This window comes from Salvelinus namaycush, chromosome 16, assembly GCF_016432855.1.
Source record: "Salvelinus namaycush isolate Seneca chromosome 16, SaNama_1.0, whole genome shotgun sequence".
Lineage (NCBI taxonomy): Eukaryota > Metazoa > Chordata > Actinopteri > Salmoniformes > Salmonidae > Salvelinus > Salvelinus namaycush.
Genome location: NC_052322.1, coordinates 48,935,712 through 48,952,036, shown reverse-complemented (window position 1 = coordinate 48,952,036; position 16,325 = coordinate 48,935,712). Strand labels below are relative to the sequence as shown.

The window sequence follows — 16,325 nt, the reverse complement described above, 5'->3', positions numbered from 1 at the left end:
GATACATCAGTCCTCTGTGTCTGTTACCTTGGTCAGTATGTGGTATATCTGTGGATACATCAGTCCTCTGTGTTACCTTGGTCAGTATGTGGTATATCTGTGGATACATCAGTCCTCTGCGTTACCTTGGTCAGTATGTGGTATATCTGTGGATACATCAGTCCTCTGTGTCTGTTACCTTGGTCAGTATGTGGTATATCTGTGGATACATCAGTCCTCTGTGTCTGTTACCTTGTCAGTATGTGGTATATCTGTGGATACATCAGTCCTCTGTGTCTGTTACCTTGGTCAGTATGTGGTATATCTGTGGATACATCAGTCCTCTGTGTCTGTTACCTTGGTCAGTATGTGGTATATCTGTGGATACATCAGTCCTCTGTGTTACCTTGGTCAGTATGTGGTATATCTGTGGATACATCAGTCCTCTGTGTCTGTTACCTTGGTCAGTATGTGGTATATCTGTGGATACATCAGTCCTCTGTGTTACCTTGGTCAGTATGTGGTATATCTGTGGATACATCAGTCCTCTGTGTCTGTTACCTTGGTCAGTATGTGGTATATCTGTGGATACATCAGTCCTCTGTGTCTGTTACCTTGGTCAGTATGTGGTATATCTGTGGATACATCAGTCCTCTGTGTCTGTTACCTTGGTCAGTATGTGGTATATCTGTGGATACATCAGTCCTCTGTGTTACCTTGGTCAGTATGTGGTATATCTGTGGATACATCAGTCCTCTGTGTTACCTTGGTCAGTATGTGGTATATCTGTGGATACATCAGTCCTCTGTGTCTGTTACCTTGGTCAGTATGTGGTATATCTGTGGATACATCAGTCCTCTGTGTTACCTTGGTCAGTATGTGGTATATCTGTGGATACATCAGTCCTCTGTGTTACCTTGGTCAGTATGTGGTATATCTGTGGATACATCAGTCCTCTGTGTCTGTTACCTTGGTCAGTATGTGGTATATCTGTGGATACATCAGTCCTCTGTGTCTGTTACCTTGGTCAGTATGTGGTATATCTGTGGATACATCAGTCCTCTGTGTTACCTTGGTCAGTATGTGGTATATCTGTGGATACATCAGTCCTCTGTGTTACCTTGGTCAGTATGTGGTATATCTGTGGATACATCAGTCCTCTGTGTCTGTTACCTTGGTCAGTATGTGGTATATCTGTGGATACATCAGTCCTCTGTGTTACCTTGGTCAGTATGTGGTATATCTGTGGATACATCAGTCCTCTGTGTCTGTTACCTTGGTCAGTATGTGGTATATCTGTGGATACATCAGTCCTCTGTGTCTGTTACCTTGGTCAGTATGTGGTATATCTGTGGATACATTAGTCCTCTGTGTCTGTTACCTTGGTCAGTATGTGGTATATCTGTGGATACATCAGTCCTCTGTGTCTGTTACCTTGGTCAGTATGTGGTATATCTGTGGATACATCAGTCCTCTGTGTCTGTTACCTTGGTCAGTATGTGGTATATCTGTGGATACATCAGTCCTCTGTGTCTGTTACCTTGGTCAGTATGTGGTATATCTGTGGATACATCAGTCCTCTGTGTCTGTTACCTTGGTCAGTATGTGGTATATCTGTGGATACATCAGTCCTCTGTGTTACCTTGGTCAGTATGTGGTATATCTGTGGATACATCAGTCCTCTGTGTTACCTTGGTCAGTATGTGGTATATCTGTGGATACATCAGTCCTCTGTGTTACCTTGGTCAGTATGTGGTATATCTGTGGATACATCAGTCCTCTGTGTCTGTTACCTTGGTCAGTATGTGGTATATCTGTGGATACATCAGTCCTCTGTGTTACCTTGGTCAGTATGTGGTATATCTGTGGATACATCAGTCCTCTGTGTTACCTTGGTCAGTATGTGGTATATCTGTGGATACATCAGTCCTCTGTGTTACCTTGGTCAGTATGTGGTATATCTGTGGATACATCAGTCCTCTGTGTTACCTTGGTCAGTATGTGGTATATCTGTGGATACATCAGTCCTCTGTGTCTGTTACCTTGGTCAGTATGTGGTATATCTGTGGATACATCAGTCCTCTGTGTCTGTTACCTTGGTCAGTATGTGGTATATCTGTGGATACATCAGTCCTCTGTGTTACCTTGGTCAGTATGTGGTATATCTGTGGATACATCAGTCCTCTGTGTTACCTTGGTCAGTATGTGGTATATCTGTGGATACATCAGTCCTCTGTGTTACCTTGGTCAGTATGTGGTATATCTGTGGATACATCAGTCCTCTGTGTTACCTTGGTCAGTATGTGGTATATCTCTGGATACATCAGTCCTCTGCGGTGTCTGTGTTCTGCTACTCTCAACACCTCAGCGCTGACTTGAGGCAGAGGGGGCGTGGTTATGTCCATGTGACTCCGCGTCGCCATTGACAACAGCGATGGAATGTTGGACCTGCTCCCGTTACCGTGGGACCCGCTCCCGTTACCGTGGGAACCATCCCCTCCACCCCCCCGACCGGACGGATCGTCCCACCCGGAGGACTTGTCTGTCAGATGGCTGAAAGAGTGAAAAGAGGGAGAGAGGAGGTTAGTAGAGAGGGAGAGATGGTTAGTGAGGGGAAGAAGAGGGGGTTAGTAGAGAGGGTTAGTGAGGGGAAGAAGAGGGGGTTAGTAGAGAGGGTTAGTGCGGGGAAGAAGAGGGGGTTAGTAGAGAGGGTTAGTGCGGGGAAGAAGAGGGGGTTAGTAGAGAGGGTTAGTGAGGGGAAGAAGAGGGGGTTAGTAGAGAGGGTTAGTGAGGGGAAGAAGAGGGGGTTAGTGGAGAGGGTTAGTGCGGGGAAGAAGAAGGGGTTAGTAGAGAGGGTTAGTGAGGGGAAGAAGAGAGGGTTAGTAGAGAGGGTTAGTGCGGGGAAGAAGAGGGGGTTAGTAGAGAGGGTTAGTGCGGGGAAGAAGAGGGGGTTAGTAGAGAGGGTTAGTGCGGGGAAGAAGAGGGGGTTAGTAGAGAGGGTTAGTGAGGGGAAGAAGAGAGGGTTAGTAGAGAGGGTTAGTGAGGGGAAGAAGAGGGGGTTAGTAGAGAGGGTTAGTGCGGGGAAGAAGAAGGGGTTAGTAGAGAGGGTTAGTGAGGGGAAGAAGAGAGGGTTAGTAGAGAGGGTTAGTGCGGGGAAGAAGAGGGGGTTAGTAGAGAGGGAGAGATGGTTAGTGAGGGGAAGAAGAGGGGGTTAGTAGAGAGGGAGAGATGGTTAGTGAGGGGAAGAAGAGGGGGTTAGTAGAGAGGGAGATATGGTTAGTGAGGGGAAGAAGAGGGGGTTAGTAGAGAGGGAGAGAGGGTTAGTGCGGGGAAGAAGAGGGGGTTAGTAGAGAGGGTTAGTGCGGGGAAGAAGAGGGGGTTAGTAGAGGGTTAGTGCGGGGAAGAAGAGGGGGTTAGTAGAGAGGGTTAGTGAGGGGAAGAAGAGGGGGTTAGTAGAGAGGGTTAGTGCGGGGAAGAAGAGGGGGTTAGTAGAGAGGGTTAGTGCGGGGAAGAAGAGGGGGTTAGTAGAGAGGGTTAGTGAGGGGAAGAAGAGAGGGTTAGTGAGGGGAAGAAGAGGGGGTTAGTAGAGAGGGAGAGATGGTTAGTGAGGGGAAGAAGAGGGGGTTAGTAGAGAGGGAGAGATGGTTAGTGAGGGGAAGAAGAGAGGGTTAGTAGAGAGGGAGAGATGGTTAGTGAGGGGAAGAAGAGGGGGTTAGTAGAGAGGGTTAGTGCGGGGAAGAAGAGGGGGTTAGTAGAGAGGGAGAGATGGTTAGTGAGGGGAAGAAGAGAGGGTTAGTAGAGAGGGAGAGATGGTTAGTGAGGGGAAGAAGAGGGGGTTAGTAGAGAGGGTTAGTGCGGGGAAGAAGAGGGGGTTAGTAGAGAGGGTTAGTGCGGGGAAGAGAGGGAGAGAGTTGGTGCTAACTAAGACTAAAACAATGTTATAGTAACAGTGGTAACGTCACAGCATACAGACCTTCATGAATAACCTATGAGTGGGTGTGTGTGTAAGTAACGTGTGTGTGTGGGGGGGGGCAACCGCAGGGTGCATGTGACACGTCTAGTGCACCAACGTTACCATCTGAAAATGAGGCAAAGGACTGATCTACCAGTCACTAGATGAGGCTCTTCACCACATCCCCAGGAATGACAAGATCTTTCTGCTGGGTGACTTCAACGCTAGGGTGGGACAGAACAACAGGATATGGAGCGGACTGCTGGGTAAGCATGGTGTTGGCCAGGTCAATGAGAACGGCATGACACTGCTAACTCTGTGCTGAGCACGATCTCATTGTCACTAACACCTTGTTCCAGCAGAAGAACAAATATAAAACAGCATGGATACCCACACGCTCCAAACACTGGCCCCTGATTGACCATGTCATAGTGAGACGTTCTGACACTAATGACGTCCTGCTGACACGTGCCATGAGGGGTGCAGGATGCTGGACAGATCACTGTGTGGTACTGGCTAAACTCCAGGTGAGAATACATCCCCCCAACGCTAGCAGAAGTCCAGTAAGAGGCGTCTGCACTGTATCCAGCTTGAGAAAGCTGCAGTAAGGGAAGAGTTTCGTCGCTCTCTCGCTGAAAGGCTGAGGGAGACTAAGCCTCTTCTGAACACAGAGGACCCCATGGACCAGAAGACTGGGCCTCTTCTGAGTAGAGGACCACATGGACCAGAAGACTGGGCCTCTTCTGAGTAGAGGACCACATGGACCAGAAAACTGAGCCTCTTCTGAACACAGAGGACCACATGGACCAGAAAACTGAGCATCTTCTGAGTAGAGGACCCCATGGACCAGAAGACTGAGCATCTTCTGAGCAGAGGACCCCATGGACCAGAAGACTGAGCATCTTCTGAGTAGAGGACCCCATGGACCAGAAGACTGAGCATCTTCTGAGTTGAGGACCCCATGGACCAGAAGACTGAGCCTCTTCTGAACACAAAGGACCCCATGGACCAGAAGACTGAGCATCTTCTGAGTAGCGCACCCCATGGACCAGAAGACTGGGCCTCTTCTGAACACAGAGGACCTCATGGACCAGAAGTGGGCATCTATTATCTCAGTGCTCAATCAGGCAGTGAGCTGAGCACCACAACCAGATCCTGATGAGGTGGGCTGAGCACCACAACCAGATCCTGATGAGGTGGGCTGAACACTTTGAAGCACTACTCAATCAGTGCTCTCCTATAGACCAGTCCATCCTGGAAGAACTGCCTGTCCGTCCACCGATTCAAGACCTCAACCGTTCACCAACCTTCCAAGAGGTGTTATCAGCTATCCGTTCCCTCAAGAACAACAAGACTCCTGGCAATGACAGCAACCCGGCAGAGCTACTTAAGGGAGGTCACTTCTGCAACAGAACGCTCCACCAGTACATCACTGAGGTTTGGGACCAGGAGATCGTCCCCCAACAGTGGCCAGATGCAAACATTGTCACCATCTGTAAGAACAAGGGTGACAAGTCCATCTGCAACAAAAGCCGGTGGATATCCCTTCTGGCTGTTGCCGGCAAAGGTCCTGGCCAAGGTGATGCTACACAGGCTGGTGAACAACATCACAGAGGAACTGCTGCCAGAGTCACAATGTGGCTTCAGAAAGAACAGGAGTACGGTCGACATGATATTCACGGCAGGAAAACTCCAGGAGAAGTGCCGTGAACAACATCAGGACCTTTTCATGGCCTTCGCCGACCTCTCCAAGGCCTTCGACACTGTGAGCAGGGAACTACTATGGGGCATTCTACTCAAATGTGTCTGTCTAGACAAATTTGTCAACATCCTTTGCCAGTTCCATGATGGGATGATGGCTCGGATGGCCGTTAGAGGGCAGGAGTCAGTGACCTTTGTAGTAAGCAGGGGTGTGTGCTGGCGCCGGTACTCTTCAACATCTTCCGCCTATGTGTCACCCAGCTTCTCCACAAGGAGCTTGAGGACAGCACGGAGCGGGTTCTTGAGCTGCAGTATGCTGAGGACTGTGCTCTCGTGGCCCACACTCCGGAAGACCTTCAGTCTGTCCTTGTAGCGGCTGTGAGGGTCTATAGCAGGATGGGATTGTCTATCAACACCACCAAGACAGAGGGTCTGCCAATGGCGATCCAGCCCTCCACCCACCATGCCGGTCTTCACCAATGAACACATCACTGGCAATAGTCCCGTCTATCAAATACCTGTGCAGCATCCTCTTGGAGGACTGCAGCATCGATCTCGAAATTCAAAATAAGATCAAGCATCAGCTGCCTTCGGGAAACTCAGACACAGGGTCTTCCAAAACAGGGATCTCCACCTCCACACCAAAGCCTCTGTCTGTCAAGCCGTCTGCATCACCACACTTCTTTACAGCTGTGAAGCCTGGGTCACTTACAGACACCACAATAAGCAGCTTGGGCGATTCCAAATAAGATGCCAGCAGCGCATCCGGGGAATCACCTGGTACAACAGTGTACCCCATATAGAAATACTTGCTAAGACCAACTGAGAGAGTATGGAGGCCATGGTCACCCAGCACCAACTGTAAGAGTATAGAGGCCATGGTCACCCAGCACCAACTGTTAGAGTATAGAGGCCATGGTCACCCAGCACCAACTGTAAGAGTATAGAGACCATGGTCACCCAGCACCAACTGTAAGAGTATAGAGGCCATGGTCACCCAGCACCAACTGTAAGAGTATAGAGGCCATGGTCACCCAGCACCAACTGTAAGAGTATGGAGGCCATGGTCACCCAGCACCAACTGTAAGAGTATGGAGGCCATGGTCACCCAACACCAACTGTAAGAGTATGGAGGCCATGGTCACCCAGCACCAACTGTAAGAGTATGGAGGCCATGGTCACCCAACACCAACTGTAAGAGTATAGAGACCATGGTCACCCAGCACCAACTGTAAGAGTATAGAGGCCATGGTCACCCAGCACCAACTGTAAGAGTATAGAGGCCATGGTCACCCAGCACCAACTGTAAGAGTATGGAGGCCACGGTCACCCAACACCAACTGTAAGAGTACGGAGGCCATGGTCACCCAGCACCAACTGTACGAGTATAGAGGCCATGGTCACCCAGCACCAACTGTAAGAGTATGGAGGCCATGGTCACCCAGCACCAACTGTAAGAGTATAGAGACCATGGTCACCCAGCACCAACTGTAAGAGTATAGAGACCATGGTCACCCAGCACCAACTGTAAGAGTACGGAGGCCATGGTCACCCAACACCAACTGTAACAGTACGGAGGCCGTGGTCACTCAGCACCAACTGTAAGAGTATGGAGGCCATGGTCACCCAGCACCAACTGTAAGAGTATAGAGACCATGGTCACCCAGCACCAACTGTAAGAGTATAGAGACCATGGTCACCCAGCACCAACTGTAAGAGTACGGAGGCCATGGTCACCCAGCACCAACTGTAACAGTGTGGAGGCCATGGTCACTCAGCACCAACTGTAAGAGTACGGAGGCCATGGTCACCCAACACCAACTGTAAGAGTATGGAGGCCACGGTCACTCAGCACCAACTGTACGAGTACGGAGGCCATGGTCACCCAACACCAACTGTACGAGTACGGAGGCCATGGTCACCCAACACCAACTGTACGAGTACGGAGGCCATGGTCACCCAACACCAACTGTACGAGTACGGAGGCCATGGTCACCCAACACCAACTGTACGAGTACGGAGGCCATGGTCACCCAACATGTCATTAGCATGTCTCAGGAGCGCTTGCCGCGGAAGATCCTGTTTGGCCAGCTACATCTGTTCCACCTGACGGCAGCTACATCTTGGCCGACGGTCTGCAGGGGGGCAGATGAAGCTCTACAAGGAACAGCTAAAAACGTTGCTGAAGAAGTGCAACATCAAACCCACAGACCTGGAGGATGCTGCTGCCTACCGTTCCACCTGACGACAGCTCTGCCAGAGCGGTGTACAGAGGTGGGAGGAGCACAGAGACAGCTAAAACAGCTCAGGAGACATACGACCATGCCTGCCCCCGCCAACACAGACTGCACATACCCCACCTGAAATAAAGTTTGTGGATCTTGGATTGGACTATACAGTTACCAAAGAATTCACTGTTAACTCAGAAGTAGAAGTCATCATCGGATACGATGGACTTCCATAAGCAACAGGTGTGTGTGTAACAGGTGTATGTGTGTAAGTGTAACAGGTGTGTGTGTAACAGGTGTCTTACTGGCTGTTGTCGTTTGGTTCGTCTCCATCGGAGGAAGATGATGGCGAGTGGGAGGGGCCAGAGGGAGCGGACGTGTGGTGATTCGTTAATCTACTTCCTCCATGGTCATATGGAGCCGACCAATCCGTGTAGCCCATTGTCCCAGACAGCGAATCGTTGCAGTCCGGCAGGGGGGGGAGGTTCTGGAACAGAGAGGTGTGGCCTGGTCCACACGGAGCATTCCGATAGGGTGATTTTACCCCCTGGGGAGGAAACACACGGTATTTCTTAATATGCATACTATCGTGCTCCACACTCATCCCACCACGTTCTCTTCAGTATGTTCTTGTGAGGACGAGAGTGTGGAGAACACATAAAACATGACATTAGAGCAGCACTCCCCCTACTGTATTACCTCACCCTGAGCAGCACTCCGCCTACTGTATTACCTCACGCTGAGCAGCACTCCCCCTACTGTATTACCTCACGCTGAGCAGCACTCCCCCTACTGTATTACCTCACGCTGAGCAGCACTCCCTCTACTGTATTACCTCACGCTGAGCAGCACTCCCCCTACTGTATTACCTCACGCTGAGCAGCACTCCCCCTACTGTATTACCTCACGCTGAGCAGCACTCCCCCTACTGTATTACCTCACTCTGAGCAGCACTCCCCCTACTGTATTACCTCACGCTGAGCAGCACTCCCCCTACTGTATTACCTCACGCTGAGCAGCACTCCCTCTACTGTATTACCTCACGCTGAGCAGCACTCCCCCTACTATATTACCTCACGCTGAGCAGCACTCCCCCTACTGTATTACCTCACGCTGAGCAGCACTCCCCCTACTGTATTACCTCACGCTGAGCAGCACTCCCCCTACTGTATTACCTCACGCTGAGCAGCACTCCCCCTACTGTATTACCTCACGCTGAGCAGCACTCCCTCTACTGTATTACCTCACGCTGAGCAGCACTCCCCCTACTGTATTACCTCACGCTGAGCAGCACTCCCCCTACTGTATTACCTCACGCTGAGCAGCACTCCCTCTACTGTATTACCTCACGCTGAGCAGCACTCCCCCTACTGTATTACCTCACGCTGAGCAGCACTCCCCCTACTGTATTACCTCACGCTGAGCAGCACTCCCCCTACTGTATTACCTCACGCTGAGCAGCACTCCCTCTACTGTATTACCTCACGCTGAGCAGCACTCCCCCTACTGTATTACCTCACGCTGAGCAGCACTCCCCCTACTGTATTACCTCACGCTGAGCAGCACTCCCTCTACTGTATTACCTCACGCTGAGCAGCACTCCCCCTACTGTATTACCTCACGCTGAGCAGCACTCCCCCTACTGTATTACCTCACGCTGAGCAGCACTCCCCCTACTGTATTACCTCACGCTGAGCAGCACTCCCCCTACTGTATTACCTCACGCTGAGCAGCACTCCCCCTACTGTATTACCTCACGCTGAGCAGCACTCCCCCTACTGTATTACCTCACGTTGAGCAGCACTCCCTCTACTGTATTACCTCACGCCGAGCAGCACTCCCCCTACTGTATTACCTCACGCCGAGCAGCACTCCCCCTACTGTATTACCTCACGCCGAGCAGCACTCTCCCTACTGTATTACCTCACGCCGAGCAGCACTCCCCCTACTGTATTACCTCACGCTGAGCAGCACTCCCCCTACTGTATTACCTCACGCTGAGCAGCACTCCCCCTACTGTATTACCTCACGCTGAGCAGCACTCCCCCTACTGTATTACCTCACGCTGAGCAGCACTCCCCCTACTGTATTACCTCACGCTGAGCAGCACTCCTCCTACTGTATTACCTCACGCTGAGCAGCACTCCCCCCTACTGTATTACCTCACGCTGAGCAGCACTCCCTCTACTGTATTACCTCACGCTGAGCAGCACTCCCTCTACTGTATTACCTCACACTGAGCAGCACTCCCCCTACTGTATTACCTCACGCTGAGCAGCACTCCCCCTACTGTATTACCTCACGCTGAGCAGCACTCCCCCTACTGTATTACCTCACGCTGAGCAGCACTCCCCCTACTGTATTACCTCACGCTGAGCAGCACTCCCTCTACTGTATTACCTCACGCTGAGCAGCACTCCCCCCTACTGTATTACCTCACGCTGAGCAGCACTCCCTCTACTGTATTACCTCACGCTGAGCAGCACTCCCCCTACTGTATTACCTCACGCTGAGCAGCACTCCCCCTACTGTATTACCTCACGCTGAGCAGCACTCCCCCTACTGTATTACCTCACGCTGAGCAGCACTCCCCCTACTGTATTACCTCACTCTGAGCAGCACTCCCCCTACTGTATTACCTCACTCTGAGCAGCACTCCCCCTACTGTATTACCTCACGCTGAGCAGCACTCCCCCTACTGTATTACCTCACGCTGAGCAGCACTCCCCCTACTGTATTACCTCACGCTGAGCAGCACTCCCTCTACTGTATTACCTCACGCTGAGCAGCACTCCCCCTACTGTATTACCTCACGCTGAGCAGCACTCCCCCTACTGTATTACCTCACGCTGAGCAGCACTCCCCCTACTGTATTACCTCACGCTGAGCAGCACTCCCTCTACTGTATTACCTCACGCTGAGCAGCACTCCCCCTACTGTATTACCTCACGCTGAGCAGCACTCCCCCTACTGTATTACCTCACGCTGAGCAGCACTCCCCTACTGTATTACCTCACGCCGAGCAGCACTCCCTCTACTGTATTACCTCACGCTGAGCAGCACTCCCTCTACTGTATTACCTCACTCTAAGCAGCACTCCCCCTACTGTATTACCTCACGCTGAGCAGCACTCCCCCTACTGTATTACCTCACGCTGAGCAGCACTCCCCCTACTGTATTACCTCACGCTGAGCAGCACTCCCCCTACTGTATTACCTCACGCTGAGCAGCACTCCCCCTACTGTATTACCTCACGCTGAGCAGCACTCCCCCTACTGTATTACCTCACTCTGAGCAGCACTCCCCCTACTGTATTACCTCACTCTGAGCAGCACTCCCCCTACTGTATTACCTCACGCTGAGCAGCACTCCCCCTACTGTATTACCTCACGCTGAGCAGCACTCCCCCTACTGTATTACCTCACGCTGAGCAGCACTCCTCCTACTGTATTACCTCACGCTGAGCAGCACTCCCCCTACTGTATTACCTCACGTTGAGCAGCACTCCCCCTACTGTATTACCTCACGCTGAGCAGCACTCCCTCTACTGTATTACCTCACGCTGAGCAGCACTCCCCCTACTGTATTACCTCACGCTGAGCAGCACTCCCCCTACTGTATTACCTCACGCTGAGCAGCACTCCCTCTACTGTATTACCTCACGCTGAGCAGCACTCCCCCTACTGTATTACCTCACGCTGAGCAGCACTCCCCCTACTGTATTACCTCACGCTGCACCTCCCCATTCAATGACCCTTCTCGCAGCCAGGACAATGGCAACAATAGACAAAACAAGATAAACAAAAATCAAACATTTTACTTCATAATTATCAGCTAGATATATGAACCGTAATCGTAAGCCAGCTAGCTAGTTACACAGGAAAAAATGATCTAGAACTAATGTTACGCAAGGTACAGTAGATTCTTCATGGCCATCGGGCTCGCTAACAGTAGTAGCTAGCCAGTTAGCTCTAATGATTTACCTTGGGCTTGAGACCTACGCACACTACAGTGGGTATTGTAGGCAGGTAAACCATGCCAAAATTAACACAGAATGTATTTATTAACGTATCAAGATCAAATAGTGTAGTGAGGCGACATATGAGATGTGAACAGGCAACATTTCATTCCCAGGTTGGAGTGTATTTTCTCTCACTTCAGCTCAAATAATGGCCACCATTGATTTCAAGAAAATTAGCATAACTTTTTATGTGGTTACGTCATATTTCTTTGCGTTCTTTCTGTTGAAGTTTGCATCGATGCATGCTTAAAAATATGTACACACAGAGCACACATTCGAAAAGTGCCCTCCGTGCTCCGTCTCGCATACTTTGATTTGGACTTATACACCGACCCTACCGTGTTACGATTTGCCAAGTATGCATTTTGAAAATCACCCACAGAGAGAGCGCACGACCGCGAGCCAGAGAGAAAGACTAAATGTGACCCGTTTCAGGAAACTAGTCGTATTTTGCACATCACTACTTCACAGGACAGGCAAAACATTTTTTGATCAAAAAGCTTTTTTTGGCAGAAATGCCTTCTAGAACATGTGAACTTTCATGTTCCTTAATAACAAAGTTGTATTCCAACTGTAAATAAGAAATACAATTGTTAAATTACGAGCCTAGTTGGTTTAGCCACGGAAAAAGACAGGAACCTTGGCTGAGCTAATGCCTGGGCAGGACATGCTGGGAGAAGAGTTTGGATTGGTCCGCCATGTCGCATGCTTCGGTCTATAACGTGAGCTGCTCAGTATGTGTTGATAGTCCTTTCTACCACAGAACGATATAACGTTAGCCATCGAGAACTGAAAAAGTTGCTACTTTTTTTCAACATCATTGATGCCCTGAAATTAGCAGGTGCTGTTGACAAATCAGTCCTAGCTTCAAGTTCCTTGGTGTCCACATCAACAAACGATCATGGTCCAAACACACCAAGACAGTCGTGAAGAGGGCACGACAAAACCTATTCCCCCTCAGGAGACTGAAAATATTTGGCATGGGTCCCCAGATCCTCAAAAAGTTCTACAGCTGCACCATCGAGAGCATCCTGACTGGTTGTATCACCGCCTGGTAAGGCAACTGCTCGGCCTCCGACCGCAAGGCACTACAGAGGGTAGTGCGTACTGCCCAGTACATCACTGGTGCCAAGCTTCCTGCCATCCAGGACCTCTATACCAGGTGGTGTCAGAAGAAGGCCCAAAAAATTGCCATAGACTCCAGCTGCCCTAGTCATAGACTGTGCTCTCTGCTACCGCACAGCAAGCGGTACTGGAGAACCAAGTCTAGGTCCAAACAGCTTCTACCCCCAAGCCATAAGACTCCTGACCAGCTAATAAAATGGCTACCCGGACTATTTGCAGTGTCCCCAACCCCAATTGTTTTACACTGCTGCTACTCTGTTTATTACCCATGCATAGTCACTTTACGCCTACCTACATATTACCGCAATTACGTCGACTCTACCGGTACCCCCTGTATATAGCCTCCACATTGACTCTGTACCGGTACCCCCTGTATATAGCCTCCACATTGACTCTGTACCGGTACCCCCTGTATATAGCCTCCACATTGACTCTGTACCGGTACCCCCTGTATATAGCCTCCACATTGACTCTGTACCGTAACACCCTGTATATGGCCTCCACATTGACTCTGTACAGGTACCCCCTGTATGTAGCCTCCACATTGACTCTGTACAGGTACCCCCTGTATATAGCCTCCACATTGACTCTGTACCGGTACCCCCTGTATATAGCCTCCACATTGACTCTGTACCGGTACCCCCTGTATATAGCCTCCACATTGACTCTGTACCGGTACCCCCTGTACCCTGTATATAGCCTCCACATTGACTCTGTACCGGTACCCCCTGTATATAGCCTCCACATTGACTCTGTACCGTAAAACCCTGTATATAGCCTCCACATTGACTCTGTACCGGTACCCCCTGTATATAGCCTCCACATTGACTCTGTACCGGTACCCCCTGTATATAGCCTCCACATTGACTCTGTACCGGTACCCCCTGTATATAGCCTCCACATTGACTCTGTACCGGTACCCCCTGTATATAGCCTCCACATTGACTCTGTACCGGTATCCCCTGTATATAGCCTCCACTGACTCTGTACCGGTACCCCCTGTATATAGCCTCCACATTGACTCTGTACCGGTACCCCCTGTATATAGCCTCCACATTGACTCTGTACCGGTACCCCCTGTACCCTGTATATAGCCTCCACATTGACTCTGTACCGGTACCCCCTGTATATAGCCTCCACATTGACTCTGTACCGTAAAACCCTGTATATAGCCTCCACATTGACTCTGTACCGGTACCCCCTGTATATAGCCTCCACATTGACTCTGTACCGGTACCCCCTGTATATAGCCTCCACATTGACTCTGTACCGGTACCCCCTGTATATAGCCTCCACACTGACTCTGTACCGGTACCCCCTGTATATAGCCTCCACATTGACTCTGTACCGGTACCCCCTGTACCCTGTATATAGCCTCCACATTGACTCTGTACCGGTACCCCCTGTATATAGCCTCCACATTGACTCTGTACCGTAAAACCCTGTATATAGCCTCCACATGGACTCTGTACCGGTACCCCCTGTATATAGCCTCCACATTGACTCTGTACCGGTACCCCCTGTATATAGCCTCCACATTGACTCTGTACCGGTACCCCCTGTATATAGCCTCCACATTGACTCTGTACCGGTACCCCCTGTATATAGCCTCCACATTGACTCTGTACCGGTATCCCCTGTATATAGCCTCCACTGACTCTGTACCGGTACCCCCTGTATATAGCCTCCACATTGACTCTGTACCGGTACCCCCTGTATATAGCCTCCACATTGACTCTGTACCGGTACCCCCTGTACCCTGTATATAGCCTCCACATTGACTCTGTACCGGTACCCCCTGTATATAGCCTCCACATTGACTCTGTACCGTAAAACCCTGTATATAGCCTCCACATTGACTCTGTACCAGTACCCCCTGTATATAGCCTCCACATTGACTCTGTACCGGTACCCCCTGTATATAGCCTCCACATTGACTCTGTACCGGTACCCCCTCTATATAGCCTCCACACTGACTCTGTACCGGTACCCCCTGTATATAGCCTCCACATTGACTCTGTACCGGTACCCCCTGTACCCTGTATATAGCCTCCACATTGACTCTGTACCGGTACCCCCTGTATATAGCCTCCACATTGACTCTGTACCGTAAAACCCTGTATATAGCCTCCACATTGACTCTGTACCGGTACCCCCTGTATATAGCCTCCACACTGACTCTGTACCGGTACCCCCTGTATATAGCCTCCACATTGACTCTGTACCGGTACCCCCTGTACCCTGTATATAGCCTCCACATTGACTCTGTACCGGTACCCCCTGTATATAGCCTCCACATTGACTCTGTACCGTAAAACCCTGTATATAGCCTCCACATTGACTCTGTACCGGTACCCCCTGTATATAGCCTCCACATTGACTCTGTACCGGTACCCCCTGTATATAGCCTCCACATTGACTCTGTACCGGTACCCCCTGTATATAGCCTCCACACTGACTCTGTACCGGTACCCCCTGTATATAGCCTCGCTACTGTTATTTTATTGTATTTTTTTTTGTTTTCAGTTTATTTTTTGTAAACACTTTTTACAATGCCTGTTGTATTTGCCGCATGTGACAAATAAAATTTGATTTGGAAAAAGTTGTGGTGGGTTACTTTCTGCACACGCCATGGTCAGCGTGAAACATAGTGACTTGGCAACGCCGGCCAAACAAGACGTAGCTACAAACAGAACGGAGTTAAATGGTTCCAGTCTGTTGTGAAGAGTTCATCCAATTCAGTCAGAAAGTCATTTTCACTGCAAGTTAAAGCTGTTAGCCAGCTGGAGAACATTAGTTTGCTGACACGCTAGCTAAAGTTACATGTATGATCTGTGTAGTAACATTATTCTAATCAGATATCCATTTTCATTGATATTTATAGCCTAAATATTTGCCAGCTAACATTGAACCTAGTTGGTTAGCTTTAGCTACCTTTAGCTATACCTGGTTCATTGTTTAGCTAGCTAGCTACCTAGCTAGCTACATGTTTAAACAAAAGACTTCACCAGATGATTACATGACCCATCAAGTTAGCCAGGTGTGTCTGGGGGTGATTACAGCCATCTATTGTATTACATGAACATGTCTAGACAATAGAGACCCATTTAGCTCAGGGATTCTTAAACTTTTTCAGCCTGGGACCCAAATACAAATGTGTGTTTTTATAGGACCCAAGCTTATGAAAACATGCAACTATACATAAATATGGTACATTACAATGTTATTTGTTTTAGGCTGACATAAGGGCAATGTAATACCCATATACTGTATATAGCCATTCATGTTTATTTTCCCCCATTAAAAACACTGACATATC

At 49.7% G+C, this 16,325-nt stretch overlaps 1 protein-coding gene across 1 annotated transcript in view; it reads right to left on the bottom strand.

The window, feature by feature from the left end:
• The window catches only part of LOC120061720 (constitutive coactivator of PPAR-gamma-like protein 2), a 67,591-nt gene that overhangs the window by 8,221 nt on the left and 43,045 nt on the right, over positions 1-16,325 (bottom strand). Inside the window, exons 7-8 of the mRNA XM_039011617.1 lie at positions 8,166-8,407; positions 2,277-2,532 (exon numbers count right to left, since the gene is read on the bottom strand). Coding sequence (XP_038867545.1) covers positions 2,277-2,532; positions 8,166-8,407 — 498 coding nt within the window. The remainder of the gene's footprint in view (positions 1-2,276; positions 2,533-8,165; positions 8,408-16,325) is intronic.